Below are 22,312 nucleotides of genomic sequence, written 5' to 3' on the forward strand. Positions count from 1 at the left end.
ATTAAAAAACGTCGTTCGTCACACGTGCGAGAATGTCATTCTTCTCGCACTTATAACGAAATGTACTATTATATGAATAAAATAAATACCATTAGACATTTTTACACAGATCTACTATTGATTAAGCCCCCCGGAAAAGTTCAATAAGGCTTGTGATGTTGGAACTTAAACAAAAATATATAAATACTATATATAAACCTAAAAAGTAACCAAAACTTGAATAGTGTAACATTTTATCTGAGTATTACCTAATTCGTCTCAATCCATAGGCAACCCTATCACCGGGCGCTGCGCACGTGCGGCTCGTTTGTTTGTAAGAATTTTGTAGGCATTTAAAAAGGCGGCATGTCGTGAACATCAAAGCAGTGGGCCTTCTGTACTTGTACTATTATATATTCTGTGGTATCATCCATAAATTACGTCACACGTTAAGGGGGAGGGAGGGGGTCGACGAAGTGTGACAATGTGTGACAAGGGGGAGGGAGGGGTCCTAAATTTCGTGACGTCACATTTCAAAATCTATCATAATCTAAGGGTTAAAACACGAACTATAAACTTTCTTTATGAAAACCTCTTAATATGTATAATATTTATTACTTAATCTTAACAAACATATATAATTACAAAAATACACCGATTACACACTTACAAACTAACACAAAACTACATAAACCAAAAAAAAAACCCTACAGTCTACTCATATAGGCCTAGTAACTTTGCGCGAGGCATTGTTCCCAGGACACTGGCCGCATTGCCTCTTTGCAGGGCTATACTTAACCTTTGGGCAAAGAACGCTCCTGCCGGGAGGTCGCCAGACGAACAAATAAGTTTTACGGACAGCTCTTTTACTATTTTTTTGGTGTCTGACGACCAAGGCCCAAAGGTTTCAACCGCTAATGCCACAAACTCATAGTTGCTTTTCAAAAACGCGTATTTGCGACATTTGGCGGTTTGAGCATCTTCTGCGGCCGCACCTGGCTTTTTGGACAAACGCTGTACTTGTACTATTATATATTCTGTGGCTGTACGTAGGACGGTGCCAGCGTGTCTACACACGTGACGTCCCATGCCAACGGCCGCCCCAGAAACCATGGCACTAGCGTGCACCCATCAGGTCGCTTACCGTCCGCCGCTGACAGTCCCACTGGCTCTAGAGTTGCCGGTATAGCGGCGGTACCGAGGGCCCTATTTATAAGGTCGTTTAACGCTGCATGTCTAAATCCGCGGCCAGCACTTGCTTGGCAACAGAGCCCATGGCGTCCTAAGGGATTCACTAGCGCCTCACAACGGCTGCAGCGGTGCGGTTCACAGACCCTCAACCCCAGTCTGAGACTTACAGCTATACGCAATGTGGGTGAATCCAAAAGGGTCCCGAGGTTCCGCGATGGCAACGCGTGAAGCCAATGACTCGACTCTGGTTCAGAAATAGCCAACCACCGCGCTCTTTCACTGGGATCAGTACAACTCTCCAAAAGCGATTTATGAATAGCTTGAACCTTTATAGAATCCCAAGCCGCTTGGCTGGTCTTTTCCGTTGGTGGGTTCTCGCCCGGGTTTCCGGTGAGGTGTAGGTACACACACACATACGTACATAGACCACCCACGAAGGATAGGTATGTAGGTTGCATCAGCTATTCTGGCCTACATTGTACATTTCCAATAACCTTGTAATGCACCTGCATCTGTAATCCGATATACCTGTAACTTGATATTATATGCATTTAATTATAATTCTATTTTCTATTAAACGATGTCAAGGCTAATCTTACACGTGGCTGCACATGAACAAAGAACTAACATAGTATATAAGGGAAACCATTTTCCTTCAATAAAGGATTCTATACTGGACAGTCACGCCTTTCACTACTCTCCCGTGACGCCACCAACGCCAAACACTTCATGGCGATCCTGCCAGTCGGGCTGCTCGAGCACTAGCCATCTGCTCGAGGCAGCCCACCCCGCCCGCACACTCCGAACTACAACCGCGCCACATCAGCCTCCACGGCGCACGCTCTGAGACTGTATCACCCAGCTACCACGTTGCCATGCGTAAGCCGAGCGCCGCCAAGTCACCAAGCCACGTTAAACCGCGTTAGCCACATCTTAACCAGCACCACCGCACAACATGGGCAGCGCATGCACTAAGGACGAAAAGAAAGAAGAAGTCATAACAGCGCAGAACGGAGCCTCCAACAGCGCCCATACTAACCAAACGGACAGCGGTAGAATCACAATCTACTTGACAACAGCTGTACTCGTGGTAATCGCCGTCATCTTCGCCTATGCGCTCTGAAAGAAAATACACAAGCATCTCACAAGAAAAATCGAGCGTCAAGCAGTCTCCGCAGTGATGCGCAACGCCAGCAAAGGGCAGCAGAACGTTTAGAAAGAGCACCTACAAGCACGAGTCCCGCCGCCACCTCCGACGAGTACCCGGCCCCAGCCCACACCCCTCCGAACCAGAACGAGCCCTTCGCAGCCAGCGAAGCCACCTCCATGACCACCAGCCGGACCCCCCTGCGCGGCGACAACACCATATACAGGTACAATGTTAGCATAGCTATATTAAGGCTGCTTTCAAAAAAAAAAAAAAAACGTCAAAATAATGTAAAATTGATAGTTTTAGTCGGTGAAATACTACACTTTCCGTTATCCAATAGATTTATTGAATTCAAATTTCAGTTAGAGCATCTTATTATCTTGATTTTTATAAGACTGGATTTTTGAAAACCATGTCACTAAATTAATTATGATTTTTTTTTCTAATGCACGTTTAGAAAAACACACGTATAGAGCTGAGTTAGTCGATCTTATTTGTAAAATTTGGACAATTTTGATTACTAAAACAGGTAAATTTATAATTCGTATACCCTGTACTACAAACTTCTCAGACTACATTTTTATTATAAGTGTATTACAAGTGTAACTTAATATAAAAATGTGTGGAAAATAATGACCAATATTCAAAATTTATACGAACAATTAAAAACTTTACAAGAACAGATTAGAAAATTAGGGCCACAGCGCAGACAAGAGGCAAACTAGAAAGATCCCAACTTACCACCGTACCAAACGTATTTATTATTAAGTATTTAATAATCAGGTAGGCAGTTAAAAAAACTGACATAGCCTAAATCCAGTAATCACTTAATATTCGTAAAATAAAAAAGTGATGTATAGATATAATTTATTTTCTCTCTCTCAGTAGTAGCGAGACCGGACAGATCTCAGGCTGTAAGGTACTAAGGACAAGGACAATATCAATATATTAAAAAAAAAAAAGAATTTTAAACTGCTGATATGTAAAATTAATATTATTTAATGACAGTAAAAAGAGGATAATATAAATTGTATAAACTTAAATAAAAAAAAAATTAAATAATTACATAAGTATATTTACAAGTAACAGAAAAAAAAACATAAGATAAACGTCTTGTCGGGAAAGCAAAATCAGTTAAGTGTCGCAACCAACGATTAGCCTGATCACCTAAAAGTTATTGTGACTCTTAAATGCTTTTATGTTTTCAAACCGACATTATTAACAATACTGGGTAGCTAGTGAATTATAATGTAAGCAGAGTACACCAGGATACAAACCAGACAAAGACATAGACCCCTTGAAACCAAAACCAATTCGAGCGAGCTCTCAATTGTGAAGGTCCTTGGGCACACGCAAAGCTATTGCATTCTAATGTGTGAAAGCATATGTCTGGAAAAACATACTACATTTATTGAGTATGTATCAGCGCGCTATAATAAATATATTTTTTGTATCCTTAATATATATGTATTGTAATGTAGGGTCGGCCGACCGGATGCGCTAAAATGCGCAGTGTACTCTTTAAAAGAAAAGTGAACTTCATGTATCACGAAGAAGCTTACATTATTTCCCAATGCAGACATTAAGGTACTATGGCTCATGGGAATTGATTTCTATATAATACAAGCAGGTATGAAATCCTTGACGGCTGACCATGATTCGATCGAGAATCAATCGTGGAGACTCTTGACACACAAAATAGTGTGATGCTTAAAATCAATGTCTGAATGTATGAACAATACTAAAAGTATAATTGTAATCGCCAGTAGTAAAAAAAAAAAAAAACACACCTCTAACAAGTTTAGTAAGCAGGTTTTATCTGTGAAAAAGAGACTAAAAACAAATACTTTTACCCCAAACAAAATTGATATCACAAAACGACATAGGTATAAAAATTTATTAAAATAGGAATACAAATCTAAAAAAAAAAACACCTTAAAAAAGAGGGGATAAGAAAATGAAAAATAAAAATAACCACAATACTCACTACGTCAATCGCTATATGTACAACAATTTTTTTTTTAACTCAAATCACAAGTCAGAATTGCTGCATACACAACTCACAAAAGTAATTAGAATACAAATATCATATAATATATATTATAAGTATTATAACCTCAAAATTAGAAAGTTCAAATAAACTAACTAATTTATTATATTTTATCTCGAGACAAAAAAAAAACTGAACTACCAAATAAATTAACATCTCTTGGCATTTTCTTGTTAAAAAAAAAACAATACTATAGCGTGATTACGCTATACAAAATAGTTTAAATAATCTATAAAAATACCACAAATAATCAGACCTTACTAAAATTAAATGACAAAAATATACATAACTCGAATACAACTCACGTACAAACACGTTAACAAAAAAAAAAACAACCAACTTAATACAGGTAAAAAGCATCCAACAATAAATTTCAAATTAATCGGTATCAAAAATTCAAAATTAAAAAAAAAAGGTCGAACTACCTTCACCACAATATAAATACCCAAAACCAAAAGTGTAATTGTACGCAAATACATCCTTTCTTTTATAGCGTATAGTAGTAAAACTAAAATCACAAACACAACGCAGCTAGACGAGAAAAAAAAATATATGAATAGAAAATCTTCTTCTTCTTCTTTCTTCTTTTCCTGAGCCTATTTCCCATGTCTCTTGGGGTCGGCCCTCCTAGTCCTAAGACGCCATTCTGGGCGTTTTTGTGCAGTTTCGGGTTTCAAGTCCGTCGTCTTCATGTCCTTGGAAATGGTGCCCATCCAGGTCGTCGGTCGGCGACCTGGCCCTCTTTTTGGTTCTTCGATTTCCATGACGACCCTTGTCATGTGCTCTTTGTTTCGCCTCATGACATGACCGTACCACCGTAGGCGATTCTCCTGGAGTTTGTCAGTGATACATGCTACTTTAAATGTTCCCCTTATGTATTCGTTCCTGACTCTATCTTTGAGCGTTACCCCGCCAGACCACCTCAGCATCTTCATTTCTGTGACATGGAGTTTTTGTTCGTCAGATTTTCGCGTGGCCCAGCATTCGGATCCATACATTAAAGCCGGTCTTACTGCTCTCTTATATATGTTTCCTTTGACTTCTATAGGCATCTTCACGTCACAGAGAACTCCTGTTAAAGATCTCCACTTTAACCAAGCAGTCGTTTTGCGGTTTTCTATATCTTTGTCAATAGAGGCTGTAGATGTTAGGACAGATCCTAGATACTTAAAGTGATCAACTTGCTTTAGTGGAGTGTGGTCAAGGTGTGGTTGCTGCATCGCGTTGGTAGGTTTTACTTTTCCCGAAAAGTTGCAGTACATATATTCAGTTTTGCTTCGGCTTACTCGTAGCCCTCTGCGCTCCAGTGCTGTGCACCATGCTGTTAAGTCAGTTTGAATTTCTGGCAATGTTTCCGCTATCAGAACTATGTCATCAGCATATAAAAGAGACCAGGGAGCAGGTTTTTGGAGGTCCTCAGTGACATAGTTCATGACTATGTTAAAGAGGAGCGGGCTAAGAGTAGAACCTTGATGGACCCCGACATTCACTTCAAATTCCGTGCCAGTTCCAGCAGGGCAGAGAATTCTGGTCCTGATACTGTAGTACATGTCCTTGAGAATTCTGATGTAGTTTTCAGGAACTAGTTGTGCTCGTAATGCTTGCCATATTAGCTCCCTTGGGACACGATCGAACGCCTTTTCGAGATCTATAAAGACTAGATGGAGGTCCTTTTTTAGCCCCTTGTATTTTTCAAGAAGAATTCGAACAGTATGGATAGCGTCTATCGTGCCTACTCCGCTGGTGAAGCCGCATTGATTTGGTGTAACTGTAGTCAGTTTTAATAATCGTCTAGCAATTACGCTCTCCCAGATTTTTAACACATGTGAGGTTAGTTTAATAGCACGATAATTTCCACATTCAGCCACATCCCCCTTACCCTTATAGAACGGAACCAGATTACTTTGTCTCCAGCCATCAGGCATTCTTCCGTGAGTAAGCACAAGATTGAAAAGATTAGTTAACCATGACAAACCTGCGCTTCCAGTCATTTTTAGGAGGTCTGATGGTATTTCGTCAGGGCCCGTTGCTTTTCCATTTTTCATTTTAGTAAGAGCAGCTTTGACTTCTTCTTGTGTTATTGAGTCTATTGGGCCATGTACTAAAGGCAAGCTTGGCATAGGTTCTTGTGGGAACTCTTCGTTCAATAAGTTGTTGTAGTATTCGTGCCATCGGTCGTTTATATCATTATCGGAGGTCAGCAGTGCTCCTGTAGAGTCTTTTATATATTTGTTATGTTTAATATCTTTACTTTGTTTGTTCCTAAATTTAGCAATTTGAAATATTTCTTTATCTGAACCTGCTTTTTCCAATTTGATGTACTCGTTCTCTTTAGCTGCAGCTTGTGAGCATGCGACCATCCTTTTGGCAAGTTTCTTAGCTTCAATATATCTTTGGTGGTCAGACTCGTCTTTTGAAGCTTGCCATTTCTTAAAACACAACTTTTTCTCCTGTAAGAACGACTTTACATCCTCGTTCCACCAGTTGGGATCTTTATTTGGCTTCAGTTTACCCGTACTAGTACCAAGTACCTCTTTGGCTGCGTTTGTTATGTGACTTTGGAAGTCGTTCCATGCAGTGTTGACATCTTTTCCTGCTGTGACATGAGTATCTAGGAAGTCTGCTATGTTTGATGCCAGGGTTCTTCCTTGAGGTTTCTGAAGATTATACCACTTTATTCTTGGTGTAGCTTTCTTTCTGTAGTTGGTGTTCCATGGCGGCATATTCAGACACGCTACTAATAGTCGATGTTGTGTAGTGAGGGGCTCACCTGGTATAATCTTACAATCTTTGAAGTACTTCTGAATGGTGTTATTACATAGGACGTAGTCGATTTGGGAAGCATTTGCGCCACTCTTATAGGTGATCAAATGCTCATCTTTTTTCTTAAAGTATGTGTTTATTATTGGCATATTGAAAATAGTTGCCATTTCCAGAATATCCTGCCCTTGTGCATTCGGAATGCCGTATCCGTAGTTTCCATGGATTTTGCACCCTGACGGGGCCTGGCTGCCTACATGGCCGTTTAAATCCCCCGCCATAATCGTGTTTTCAGTGGTAGGTATACTCTGAAGGATGTCCTGCAGCTCTTGCCAAAAACAACTCTTCTCTTCGTTTGTGCAGCCTGTCTGGGGAGCATATGTTGATATGATATTTAGACAAGGTTGCTTGTCCAGCGCCAGTTTTACTAACATTACTCTGTCACTGTATCGCTCGACGGATACGACGCGTTGTTTTAGTTGGTCGTCTAAGACAATACCTACGCCATTTCGAGTGTTTGTAGTGCCGTGGTAGAGAAGCTGGTAGCCCCGCCCGACGTCCCTGGATTTGGACCCTTTCCATTTGAGCTCCTGTAGGCAGCATATGTTTATATTGCGTCTGTATAATACCTCCGCTAATTCTTGACTGCGTCCGGTTAGAGAACCAAGGTTCCAAGTTGCTATGCGCATTCTGGTAGCGCCACGTCTGTTTTCGTCGCTTTTGGGGAACGCCCTAACATTCCTTGCTGCTGGATACCTCTGACCGTCGCTTGAGGGGGACGCCCTAGTATTTATATCTCTTTTCTTTTGTTGTATTTTCATGATTAGGACTAGGAGAAGTTTTGTGGCTGTGGGGGTTTTACGGCCGGTTGCCACCTGACGCCAAGACTGTGATCCTTCTGAAGGACCGTGAACGCCACCGTTGACCCGCTCAGGGTTCTTCCGCTGCCGCCTCTTCTGAGTGCTCCAGCCTAAGCGCTCAGTCCATCTGCTGCCTCTGCTCCAAGTATGTCGGAGAAGCCAACCGACGGAGTTTTGTTTACGAAGTGTACTCTCCGGCCTGTTTGGTCCGCGGGAGGTATTTTATTTCCCTCCAGCCCTTCCAGCGGCACATGTGCCCCGCTGGACGAGCACCCCCTATCCGCCGCCTGGGGACGCGGTCTCTAGGGGTGAAGGCTCCCCCGAGACGATATATATGAATAGAAAATACTTTAAAAAAATACCTAAAGCATAACGCGAAACAAACACGAAATTATTAGTGAAATTGTGTAATGCTTTAAAAGTGTTGCCACAATAAATGAAATATACTATAATAAGTTGTAATTGCCAGCTTGAGCGACAAATAAATATTATATCTTGGTATCCAGACCAAGGTATTAAGCAGAGGAACAGCCATTAATGCGTTTTGTACCCTTATCGTTAGTGATGCACTTGGACTGCAGCACACTTACCGATTGTATTTTATCCCCTTAGCACAAATACATAATTGAAAAAAAATTGATTGATAGATAAAAACAAAATATTATTATCTAACTGAGATTTATAAAGCATTTCTGAATAATGTTACTAGTAATTAAAACATATCAGCAGATGACACCATCCACATAAGACATCGCTAACTCGGTAAAATTAAATATCATATAAATTATCAACAAAAAAAAAATTGATTTGTTGAGTTAAATATCATATTACACATCTCTAAAAAAGCAAACAGCACTCGTGTAACAATGTAATTAGTGTAATTACTAAGCAACTTTTGAATCAAATGCTATACAATAAATAGGCTCGTAAGCATAAAATAATGTCATCATTTAGCAGAGATGTACAAAATGGTTTTAAAAAAGCATTTAAATACAAAATGCAAAATACTTTTCAGATTTACTATTTCAAATGCAAAATACCAAATAGTTTTGAGTTTTGTATTTCAAATGCTAAATGCAAAATAGGTATTTTCAAAATACTTTTTGAAAATAAAATACCTTTTGACCAAATCTCAGATATTTTTATTTATTTTCGGTATTAATAATCATGAGAAATAGAGTCACAATGTCGAACAAAAACGTCTAATAACATGGCACCTAATGAAAGTAATGAATGACATTTTGGTCATATTTATCAGTAGGCAATCAATAAATTATGTTATGTTATTTTATTTATTAATAACATAACAGAATTTTTTGATCGCCTACTATTTAGGGTTCCGTAGCCAAAATGGCAAAAACGGAACCCTTATAGTTTCGTCATGTCCGTCTGTCCGTCTGTCCGTCTGTCCGTCTGTCCGTCTGTCACAGCCGATTTACTCGGAAACTATAAGTACTACAGTGATGAAATTTGATGGGAATATGTGTTGTATGAACCGCTACAAAATTATGACACTAAATAGTAAAAAAAAGAATTGGGGGTGGGGCCCCCATACATGTAACTGAGGGATGAAAATTTTTTTTTCGATGTACATACCCGTGTGGGGTATCAATGGAAAGGTCTTTTAAAATGATATAAAGTTTTCTAAAAAACATTTTTCTTAAAGTGAACGGTTTTTGAGATATCAGCTCTCAAAGTCGTAAAAAGTATGTCCCCCCCCTCTATTTTTATAACTACGGGGTATAAAATTCTAAAAAAAATAGAGGTGATGCATGCTAATTAACTCTTTCAACGATTTTTGGTTTGATCAAAGTATCTCTTATAGTTTTTGAGATAGGTTGATTTAACTGTAATTTTGGCAGGTGTATAAATTGACATAATAAGTTTATTATATTTGCTGCTACGGAACCCTTTGTGCGCGAGCCCGACTCGCACTTGGCCGGTTTTTTTTTAGGTATTATTATACCTATTATACCTACTCACTTAAATAATGTAAAAAAGCCGGCCAAGTGCGAGTCGGACTCGCGCACCGAGGGTTCCGTACAAATTTCGTATGAATTTCAATTTAATACCTCTACGCGTTTATGAGGAAATGGGTAGTAAGGTTAAAATTATTAAAAAAAAAATATATTATGTGATGTAACTAAAAATTTATGGTTTTCGTAATTTTTCCTTTATCTATGCTATAAGACGTTGCTTCGTACCAAATTTCAAGATTCTGAGTTCACGGGAAGCACCCTGTAGGTTTTGATTCCCTTGCAAGTGTCGAAAATTTGCGGCATAAACGGCTGTATCTTTTGATTGCGTTGGCTTAGACGTTTGATTTTTTTACAGCTTCAAGGGACAGTAGACCTGAGTAATTGATATAAATTTCAGCTTCATACCCCCACGCGTTCCTGAGAAAAAGGATCTTGACAGACGGACGGACGGACGGACAGACGGACAACAAAGTGATCCTATAAGGGTTCCGTTTTTTCCTTTTGAGGTACGGAACCCTAAAAACTAGACTAACGAAAAGAGCGCCATAGCCATGGAGCCCCATTTTGTTGATTGTGCATCCAGTTCTTATATTTCATACCTATATCACCTAAATGCTCTTTATTTATTTTCATTCTACAGCTTAGGATTTTTACAATAGGAATAATAACTCAACACTTAAAAGTAGGTAGGTAATTAAATCAAAATCAGTCATTAGCACTCAGCACCAGCAGTCCAGCAAACAATAAATCCGTTAAATCGTCGGCGTCAGTGGCGTCGCTTTCCATAGATAATATTCGTTTTCGTTTGACATTGACAGTGTCAAATTGACACTAGTCAGTCAGGCGCGCATGGCTAGCAGGCGCTTCTATCGGTCAAATTCGGCAATACAATACAAGCGTCATTTGTTCACATTTTGTTTCACTGGTAATGTTGGCTAAACTTAATTTAATCATAAAGTATTTTGCATTTTGAAATGCATATTCAAAATGCAAAATACATCTCAAAAAGTATTTCAAATAAAATACAAAATGTTTTTTACTAAAAGGCATTTAAATGCAAAATACAAAATAGGTATTTTGCATTTTGTATTTGCATTTTAAATAGAATTATTTCAAATAAATCGCATCTCTGTCATTTAGGAATAAGAACAATATATCCTATACCATATAAGGACCATCTAATGTAAACATAGAATAAGTAAAACAAATAGATACTGCAATTTTGTAACCACTATGTTAACTTTGTCAAAAAAAAATATAATGTAATTTTAATATTGTAATTTTATAACCATTTCTGTTTACATAATTAAGATTTATATTTTTATTAAAATACTTATTACATTTTAACATGTATAACCATGTATAACCATAGATATAAGAAGTTCATGTGTAGCCAAAAATAGTTTTAAATTTGTACTATTTTTGTCTCAAAAAAAAAAGAGGAAACGTGAGGTGTAGGTACACACACACATACGTACATAGACCACCCACGAAGGATAGGTATGTAGGTTGCATCAGCTATTCTGGCCTACATTGTACATTTCCAATAACCTTGTAATGCACCTGCATCTGTAATCCGATATACCTGTAACTTGATATTATATGCATTTAATTATAATCTATTTTCTATTAAACGATGTCAAGGCTAATCTTACACGTGGCTGCACATGAACAAAGAACTAACATAGTATATAAGGGAAACCATTTTCCTTCAATAAAGGATTCTATACTGGACAGTCACGCCTTTCACTACTCTCCCGTAACGCCACCAACGCCAAACACTTCACCGGCTCTCCATGCAGACTCCGCATCCGCCAAGCCTGACACTGCTACATCAGCGGGATTAGTAACATTAAGGATACCGCCAACGAGGAGCGCAGTGCTGTGGATAGACGCGAGGTAAGCAGGAAGAGCCAGGTCGCCTGTAGAGCGTATGAGATAAAGGTTGAATAAAAATATAGGTAAAAGTGTATAAATAAATTTATTGTCTTATTAGGACACACAATACGTGGCGCATCGCATCGCCACACACTGGAACCCGCCCATACATTGCTGTGTTCAAAACTCAACTTAGCAATTGTGGGTATTTTGTACTGAAATTGAAATATATGTATGACCAGGGAAGTATTGTACCTCATTGCTGCAAAATACCTTCATTATCAGTTGTCATTACGTAGTTGCATTATGTCAAAGGTGTAAGATTTCATATGTCACGATCAGTGGTATAGGTAGTTTCAACTCAGTTGAGGCCACGCACACTATAACACTGTCACGTAATGACAACGAGATTTTGAAATTAGTGTTCTTATGTACCGACTGCAGATTCAACAGTGAATTGTAAGAAAGACCAAAAAGTTTCTATTTACTATTTTGTTAAGAATTACGTCTATAGAACAATTTTCAGACAAAACAAAAAATAAAATATCTCGTATGTGATTAATTAATTGTCAGATTATGATTGTAATATAAATCGTAGAAATCAAAGATAATATGTAATAAATTGCCTTATTTTATCATCGTAGCTGTTAAAATGGTGTTTACCTATTTTTTCATTACTTATTAGCAGACATAGAAGTCGCAGTAGCAATAACGTCAATTAACATAGGGACATCCTTCCGATATAAAATATATCGATAGCTGAATACTTATTTGGAAGTGAAATTTCATATGAGCTATAAAGTTCACCAGATAATTTAATTTTCCCCTCACTAGCTCGGAAACACGTGATTTTTGTCCTTTAATACCAGCGGGTAAAAACGCATTTTATTCACTAGTGGGTAAAGTAATTTGACCTTGAATAAAGTCAAATTAACTGGTTTAAAATTCATAAAAGTAGGTGAATCTAGTAATAATAGTACATTACTACAGAGGCCGGGACAAAGGGGGTTGCCGGCCGAAGACATATAGACGGCCGAGCGAAGCGAGGCCGGATAGGTCTGAGGCGGGCAACCCCATTTCCCGCCGAGGTATGTATAGTGCTTTTCTCAAACATGGTATGAAATAAATAAAGTCTACTGAAAATAGTACCTTTGGATGGCTGTATCTCCTAAACGGTGCGTCGTAGCGCAAAAATAATCGAATTTTCGTTCCCCTTTGATGCCCCGTATACGCTTATAAAAAAACAAAAAGTTAAAAAAAATTAAAAAAAAAACGAAAAAATTTTTTTTTGTATGAAAACGCACCCAAAATCAAATATTGTCTAGGGCCCGTACCAGTTGCAGTTGGCACGTCTATAAAGCTTATAGTTTTTTTTTTTAATTGGCTAAATACCTGGATGTTATGTCACAATTATCTGTGTTTGGAAATTAAATAACAAAAAATAAAACCGCCTTCAAAAAAAAGCGCGTTACAAAACATGTAGAAACTAAAAAGCAAAAAATAATAAACCTTTGAATTCAGATTTCTTATCGTATTGCAATAATCTAAACATCCAAATTATAAACAAAACAAATATTTTTGTAGTCGGTGCCAGACCTGTTCGTCGCCTTGCTATATTGCCTGTTTGACCCCACCCAACCATACTCAGGCTGGCCCCGACTCCAAAAATAATTGATTTGTTTATAATTTGGATGTTTAGATTATTGCAATACGATAAGAAATCTGAATTCAAAGGTTTATTATTTTTTGCTCTTTAGTTTCTACATGTTTTGTAACGCGCTTTTTTTTGAAGGCGGTTTTATTTTTTGTTAAAAAGTTTATTTATTTGTTGATTTTTAGTGGTTCCTATTGATATTATATGTATCAATCCGAATATATGTACAGTAGTGAAAGAATTATCCTTTAACTCCTAACCATTGAGGAGTTGACCTTCCATCATCAGCTCAGCCACATAAAATTATTACCATCAGGCGTAAATACTGGTGTACCTTTGAAAAATACATTAAAAACATTACATGTGCCTATAACATTTGAAGAGTTCCCTCGATTTCTCCAAGATCCCATCGTCAGACCCCGACTTGGTGCCAATGGGACCATCTCGGGGTTATACCCGTTCGATCCAAAAAAAATTTTGAAAATCGGTCCACAATTCTCGGAGATATCGAGTAACATACATACAAAAAAAAAAAAACATTCAGTCGAATTGAGAACCTCCTCCTTTTTTGAAGTCGGTTAAAAAGAAGACTTTGCCGGCCTTGGCCTGGAAGGTTTGTATGAAATTCCATTATCTATCAATCGTCCTAGCCGCACCTGCAACGTCATACTTCGCTGCCAATTATAAGGCACATAACATCAATATTTCATACCATGTTTGAGAAAAGATGATTTACCACCTGTGGAACTACTGGAAGCAGTGATAAACGCATTTTTTTGCGTTGTAGTTTCCTTGCTATAGTGAGGGGAAAAGTTTTGTGTTACACTCGGGTGCAAATGTATTTTACTTCTCGTGTGTTAAAAAACTCGCAAGTTCAGGATTCTATTGTCGAACCACTCGCTTCGCTCGTGGTTCAACTATAGAATCCTTTCACTTGCTCGTTTTTCAATTCCACACTCAGCGTTAAAATACAATACAACTTTGCCCCCTTGTATAACAAATAACTATTAATAAAATAATATCGTTTGTCCGTAGCAAAATTTTATTCGTGCCACCGCGACTTCCAGCTAGTAATACTGAGTTCACATTTAATAGCGTCATGAGAAAATTAAACGAAGAAAAGCAGCACTTGATAAAGAAACGTTTCACAGTATTTTCAGAAAAACCCAAGAAAACGAAGAAATATAGGGAAAGAGAACCTATGATATGTTGTTTCGTGTATTGAGGTGTGCAATAAAGAGTATTTGTATTGTATTGTATTGTATTGTAGATGATTTAACCGAAAACCAAAACCTTATAATCAATCCTAACGAATCAGATGAAGATATGCCAAGTGACGGTGGTTTATAAAAGGATTTGTTCATTATGTTTTACTGCTTTTAATACCATTAATGATAAGTATATCAATAAATAATATTTTTTTTCAAAAATATATTAATCGTTTTTTTTTACATTCACTCACTCATTTCATTCATTAATTTTTTTGCAATCAGTACTAATCTACATTTACGTGTGTGTGTTATCATTCACTTCAACCTCCGTGGAATTACCTATAATTAGCATCGATTATTAAATAGACTTGTTTCAAGTTATAGCAGTAATAATAACTCAAAATCCGCAATGTCTTATCTTGGGCAACAAGGTATGTTGATTACGTTTTACGTATTTTATATTCTAAAAACACTATTGTGTTTGTGATATTTGGACAATAGTAACTTATATTGTAATTTAATAAAAATGGTCATAATTCCGATAATGGTTAACATCTTTTGATACTTTTTAGGCACGATAGCTAAAAAATTGGTCTTTATTATTATTCTTTATTCGAAAGCAAAAGATGTCCGTTTTTCGAAAACGGACAAAATTTTTTGCTCTGACTATTTGATCAGGCGTTTTTACTGTAGCGAAAATGTAACTTTTTCGCACTAAAACAATGATTTAGTGCGTAATATTTTACCCTAAGGTTATTTCTATTCATTTCGACGGTTTCAGATGAGAAAAGCGATTCAATTTTACTTCAACGACGAGAATTGTGCAACAAGATATTTAAAAGTAAATACAAAATACGATTTCCAGTGGCTACAAAATCGATACGTGTAAATTCAAGACATACTGTCTAGAGACAGCAAAGTTATATGTAGACCTGTACCCGTGGTGTCGTATGACACTTACTGTTCATAAAATCCTTATTCATGGAGACGCAATAATATCTAAGCACCTGATTCCAATAGGCAATTTAAGTGAAGAGGCCCAGGAAGCGAGGAATAAGGATTTTAAAAACTATCGAGAGAGATTTAGTCGTAAAACTTCCAGAATCGACAACATGACGGATGTTTTTAATAGGCTCTTGGTTTCCTCTGATCCCCTCATCACCAGCATACGACCTCTGCCAATTATGAATACAAAAATATTTCACCCGGAAGCTGTCGATATGTTTATCGATGAATATGTACCTTCATTTACCAGCTGATCAGAATCACACTATTGTAAACACTTTTTTGCGATGCACTTGTCACTTATCTATTAGCCATGTTTTAAGTTATTACTACATTATGTTGTGGTTATGTATAGTTATAGGTAACACTTTACGTTTAAGCCAGTTCAAGTTGTTGCGACACAGTCCATTTATATTTAATTTGTACACTTTTAATTTGCAGCACATGACCGTTATCACTAAACAAACTTTTTTTTATGTCAATTAGTGTTTACTATCAAAACGCCCGAGGGCTCCGTACTAAGTGTAGCGATTTCCTTCGTAGTGTCATTCATTCTAATTACGACATTATATGTATTTCAGAAACATGGTTAATTCCAAGTATTTTCGACGCCGAGTTATTCGACCCGCGATACAATGTGTACCGAACGGACAGAGATTGTGCGAGTATGGGGGTAAGCCGAGGCGGCGGCACGTTGGTGGCCGTGCGCCGCGATCTGAGGGTAGACCCGCGCGGTATGCGCTCGCTCCCTCAGCTACTTGATGCTGACGTCACCGGTGTAGATATATGTTTTCCCCAAGGTCCATTAACAATCAAACTTAAATTGTTTACATGTTATTTCCCACAAAGTAAGCATCAATTAGAATCACAGTCTTTATTTTTTGATTTTATTTCACAGCTATACAATGATTGTCCAGACGATTTATTTTTAATATTGGGTGACTTTAATTTAGGTGAAGCCGGGATACCCCCATTTGCCAGAATTTCATTTGCCATAATTTTATTTGCCATCCTATTCAACAATCATAATATTGTTTCTCATAACATCTTATGCCATAATCATTGTTTACTATATTAATCTAGTGCCAAAAACTTTGTTTCCCATAAAGTCAGTTTCCATAATGTCATTTGTCAGAATCATCGAAATCCGTAATTACCACATTCCATACCATCATTTGTCATACAAATTAGCGTCCAGAAAAGTCAATTTCCATAATGTGCTTTAGCAGAATCGAAAACTACTATAATAGATACTAGAAGGACTAGAGAATGAAACTGCTATCAGAAAGTAGGTTAGGTTAGGTTAGGTTAGAACTGTAACCCCCTGGAAAATGAAACTGCTATCAGAAAGTAGGTTAGGTTAGGTTAGAACTGTGAACCTCTGGAAAAGGAAACTGCTTGAAAAGTAGGTTAGGTTAGGTTAGAACTGTGACCCCCCGGAAAATGAAAATACTATCAGACAGTAGGTTAGGTTAGGTTAGAACTGCGACCCCCTGGAAAATGAAACTGCTATCAGAAAGTAGGTTAGGTTAGGTTAGAACTGTGGCCCCCTGGAGAATGAAACTGCTGGAAAAGTAGGTTAGGTTAGGTTAGAACTATGACCCCTGGAAAATGAAACTGCTATCAGAAAGTAGGTTAGGTTAGGTAATAATATGAGCAACAATTAATATGGCAATAATTGCTTATGGCGTTTGAATATTCTATGAAACCATATTATTGCACTTAATAATATGGCTAACAAATAGTATGGCATTGTATGATTATGGAAGGTAATATTCGGATAAACAACGAGTATGTCATATGATTTTTATGGTAAACAAATCATTCGGGCAAATGAAATTCAGGCAAGTTAGATTCGGGCAAATGAATATTATGTTAAATGACTGTCGGGCAAACAATAGACAACCGGTGAAGCCATATGGGCCCCGTGTGAATGTGACGCTAAAACGTATAAAATCTCCAACCCCAATCACAACAACCTTATAACTCAACTATCTCACTTTATGCACTTAACGAATTGGTCACAATTTAACCACCTACCAAACAAAAACGGACGGCAGCTCGACTTAGCTCTGTCTAACTGCCATTGCGATCTATACCCTACTAACCCGCTCGTTCCTATAGACACTCACCACCCCGTATTTTGTGTTACCGTTGATGTCAACTGGAGGGAACGGCCGTTAAAGGAAGCGCCGCGTACGGTTTACCGTTATTTCGCTGCGGATTATGACCTGATTAATTCTAAACTAATCCAAATTAACTGGGACCCACTTTTAAACACGCCTTGTGTTAATGAGGCAGTTGATTATTTTTATTCAAAAATTAATGCTATAATTAAAGAATTCGTTCCTTCCAAATTATTTAAAAATAATAATAAATATCCAGTGTGGTACTCGCGTCATTTAATAAAATTAATTAAAAAAAAACATAAGGTTCATAAAAAATGGAAAATATATGGCAGACTGTCCGATTATAATAGCTTTTCTGAGCTTCGTTCTACAGTCAAATCGTTAGAGGCAGCATGTTACACTTTATTTATTGAAAGGAGTGAGAACAATATAAAAAAAAACTCTAAAGCCTTTTGGTCATTTATCAAATCTAAAAAATGTAACAACAATATTCCCGATTCTGTCTTCCTCAATGACAATGTAGCTAATGATGGTTGTGCTATAGCCAATCTTTTCAACTCATTTTTTCAATCGGTGTTTGAACACAATTCGTTACCAAATGTTTCCCCGTCTTCCCTTGAATATGATTCTAATACTAGTTTAAATGTGATCAGTAATATAACATTTCAGACAGATTTAGTAGAACGATACCTTAAAACATTAGCTGAATCAAAAGGCGGTGGACCTGACGGTATCCACCCTGTATTCCTTAAAAGGTGTAGTAAAACATTAGCTTTTCCCATTTCGGTGATTTTTTCGCTGTCTATGAAATCGGGAATTATGCCAACAATTTGGAAGCGCTCTCTTGTAGTACCTATCCATAAAAGCGGTAATAAGCATAATATTCAAAATTATCGCGGTATATCGAAACTGTCCTCAATCCCAAAATTATTTGAGAAAATAATTTATGACCAATTGTTCAATGCGGTGAGACCCATACTTACTCCTAATCAACACGGCTTTATAAATAAACGTTCGGTGGAAACCAATCTTGTAGAATTTTTAGATTTCTCATTAAAGGCAATAGACAAAGGGTTTCAGGTTGACGCTATTTACACGGATTACTCTAAGGCCTTCGATAAAATCTCACACAATATCCTAATTCACAAGTTGAAGACGTTTGGTATACATGGTGATTTGTTGAGGTGGTTAACGTCGTACCTCCGAGATCGGTCTCAGGCAGTGTCTGTCAAAGGGCATACATCCTCTTTCATCCCCGTTCTGTCAGGTGTCCCCCAGGGCTCGCATTTAGGGCCTTTGCTTTTCAACATCTTTATAAATGACGTTGTGGATTGCTTTCACCACTCCAAGGTATTACTTTTCGCCGACGACATGAAAATTTTTACTTTAGTGAAGTCTCTAGACGATTGTGTGTATCTCCAAGATGACTTAAATAGGTTGGATCATTACTGCACTACAAATTGTCTTGACCTTAATATCGAGAAGTGCTGCACGATCTCATTCTCTCGTAAACGTTCCCCTCTCACTTATGATTACCAGCTCAAAAACACAAATCTGAATAAAGTAAGTGAAGTTAGAGATCTAGGTGTTCAGATTGATAATGAGATCCAGCTCACGTCTCACATTGATAAAATCACGTCGAAAGCATACAAAATGTTGGGTTTTATTTTTCGTCAGAGCAAAGACTTCAGGGATCCAGATACACTTATTTTATTGTATAACGCTTTCGTTAGATCACATTTGGAGTTCGCTTCCGTTATTTGGAATCCTCAATATTCGGTACATATTGATCATATTGAGAGAATTCAAAATAAATTCATTAAATGGATGCACTACAAGTTCGAATCATTTGTTAGTGATAGTATAGTAAGTCTCAAGCTGCGTAGAGAACACAAAGATGTGATATTTTTATTTAAATTATTAAATAATTTGACTGAGTCGCAATATCTTATCAATAACATTTCGTACAGGTGCACCAGCACCCGAACTAGAACCAATGCTCTATTCGCAATACCATTCTGTCGTACTAGGTATGTAAAGAACTCCTATCTTGTTAGAGCATGTTCAACTTATAACAACAAATACTCAACTTTTGATTTATTTAGTACAAAACTTGGTAAATTTGTTTCTATGGTAAAATCCAATACTAGTATCTAATTTCTTTAAATTATCAATTTTTAAGTGTTTGATCTGTAGATTAATACGAGTACATCAAATCTATGTGTTGCTTTGCTTTACTTCGATGCTCGTGTTTTTGTTTCTTCATTCTTTTCCCCACACTAATTGTTAATATACTTAGTAATAGTAATGATTAAAATTAAGTACCCTTTGAGCAATTCTGCTTTATTCCATTAGTGGAAACTGTTTTGGCTCATGTGTTAGTCATGTAACCTATATTATGTAAAATTGTAAGCTGTTTGTTTCCCAATAAAGATAAAATAAAAAAAATAAAAAATCATAGGAATATATTTTTTTTTATACAAATATAATGTAAATAATAATTATTATAAGCACTACTTGACATTACGAATGCAGAATGGTATTTTTTTTGCTTAATTTTACTTTTTGTAGTTTTGAGCACAGCAATGTATGGGCGGGTTCCAGTGTGCGCCATGACACCCAGAGAGATAGAGTGAGATAGCAAGAATACCTATCTCACATGCATAGACAAACACAATATAGAAACTTATTACATTGTTTATCACACCCCCTTTCAATGTAATAATGTTTACTAACTAACAAAAAACAATACCATTATACCTTTAACTTAAAGCAATTACCAACTGGACACATTCTCAAAATAAAGAGCACAAAAAACAAAATTAGTTATTCAGGCCACACATCTTCACAAATTTTGACAACATGTTATTTTTCAGGCACTTCGTGAACATGTCTGCAACCTGATCCTCCGTTTTTACATATTTAACAACCTTATTATTTTCTATTATTTCCCTAATAAAATGGTGTTTAATATCAATGTGTTTCAATCTTTTTACACTGTTTGTATGAGCCACTTTAATCGAAGACTGGTTGTCACAATAAATCACAACTGGAGACACATTTCTGAAATTTAGATCATGACAGATATTAATCAGCCAGCAGGCTTCAGTACCAGCCATCGTCAGTGATACATACTCACTCTCCGTAGATGAAATGCTTACTGTGCTTTGCTTTTTCGAGCACCAAGATATTAAACAATTACAAAAGCTAAAGCAAAACGCAGTTGTCGACTTTCTATCTCAAAGATCTCCTCCCCAATCTGAATCGCAAAACCCTACAAGCATTTCATCATTGCATTTAAACACCAATTTATAATCCAATGTGTGTTTGATGTATCGCAATACTCTTTTTAAAGCTGTTAGCAACATTTCACTAGCCGAGTCTTGGTACCTGCTTAGTATAGACATAGCAGCACAAATATCAGGCCTAGTACCTAAAGCCGCATACATCAAGCACCCAATGATTTGTCTGCAAATATTTACAGTACTACTGTTACATTTTTCACCTTCAAGCACTTGAGTGTTGAAATTATAGTCCATGGGGGTACTAACAGGTTTGCAATCATACATATTAAACCTTTTTAAAACTTTTTCAAGATATTTCTTTTGACATAGTTCAGTAACTCCAGTCTCTAAATTTTGGTTGACATTTATTCCCAAATATCTGACACAGTCCAAATCTTTCATTTCAAACTCCTTTTTCAAAACTGTTTTTAACCCCATGACCTGTTCCTCATCAGAGCCAAAAATCAAAATATCATCAACATATATCAGTAAATACATTTGTTTCTGACCTTCACATTTGGAATAAAGACAGCAATCAGCCTGAGATCTCTTAAACCCTTCCTTAATCATGACAGAATTGAATTTGTTATTCCAATATTTGGGTGATTTCTTTAAGCCATACAATGACTTGTTTAATTTCACAATATTTTTATTATCTTCATAAATGCACCCTCTGGCAATCTAATATAAACATCTTCCTCAATTTCCCCATACAAAAATGCCCCTGTCACATCCATTTGATGGACCGGCAGACCTAGTTTAGTGGCTGCTGCCACGAACAGTCTGAAAGTTGCAAGCTTGGCAACTGGTGCATAAATGTCATTCAAATCAATATCATCATTCTGTTCGAAGCCGCGAGCTACTAATCTAGCTTTATATTGACATGATCCATTATTTGTTTTTATTTTAAAAACCCACTTACTACTAATCACTTTGTCTCTAACGTTTTGATCACAGACTGTCCAAGTGTTATTGTCTTTCAGGGTTTGCAGCTCCCTTTGCATTGCACTTTTCCACTCTGACACATTTGCACTATTAATTGCCTCACTATAAGTTTTAGGTTCATCACTATCACTCACCACATTATTACAATTACACAAGACAGAAGGCTTCTTGACTCGCTTTCCCCGACCTAAAGGTTCCTCAACTTCTCTTGTCTGGACGTGGTCATCACAGTTGTCA

General features: G+C 37.1%; 2 protein-coding genes across 3 annotated transcripts in view; one reads left to right on the forward strand and one right to left on the reverse strand.

The window, feature by feature from the left end:
* Positions 1-4,966: 4,966 nt before the first annotated feature.
* Positions 4,967-7,093, reverse strand: LOC125228628. The gene is made up of 2 exons (XM_048133284.1): positions 6,346-7,093; positions 4,967-5,307 (listed from the first exon to the last, which is right to left on the reverse strand). The coding sequence occupies exons 1-2, from the start codon at positions 7,091-7,093 to the stop codon at positions 4,967-4,969; spliced, it is 1,089 nt and encodes a 362-aa protein (XP_047989241.1).
* A 4,612-nt stretch (positions 7,094-11,705) lies between these two features.
* Positions 11,706-22,312, forward strand: part of LOC125229224 — a 58,842-nt gene continuing 48,235 nt past the window's right edge. For both annotated transcript variants that reach the window (XM_048134018.1, XM_048134017.1), the window contains exon 1: positions 11,706-11,868. The gene's annotated coding sequence lies outside the window, so the exon portion shown is untranslated. The remainder of the gene's footprint in view (positions 11,869-22,312) is intronic.

The sequence above is a fragment of the Leguminivora glycinivorella genome, chromosome 8, assembly GCF_023078275.1.
Source record: "Leguminivora glycinivorella isolate SPB_JAAS2020 chromosome 8, LegGlyc_1.1, whole genome shotgun sequence".
Taxonomy (NCBI): domain Eukaryota; kingdom Metazoa; phylum Arthropoda; class Insecta; order Lepidoptera; family Tortricidae; genus Leguminivora; species Leguminivora glycinivorella.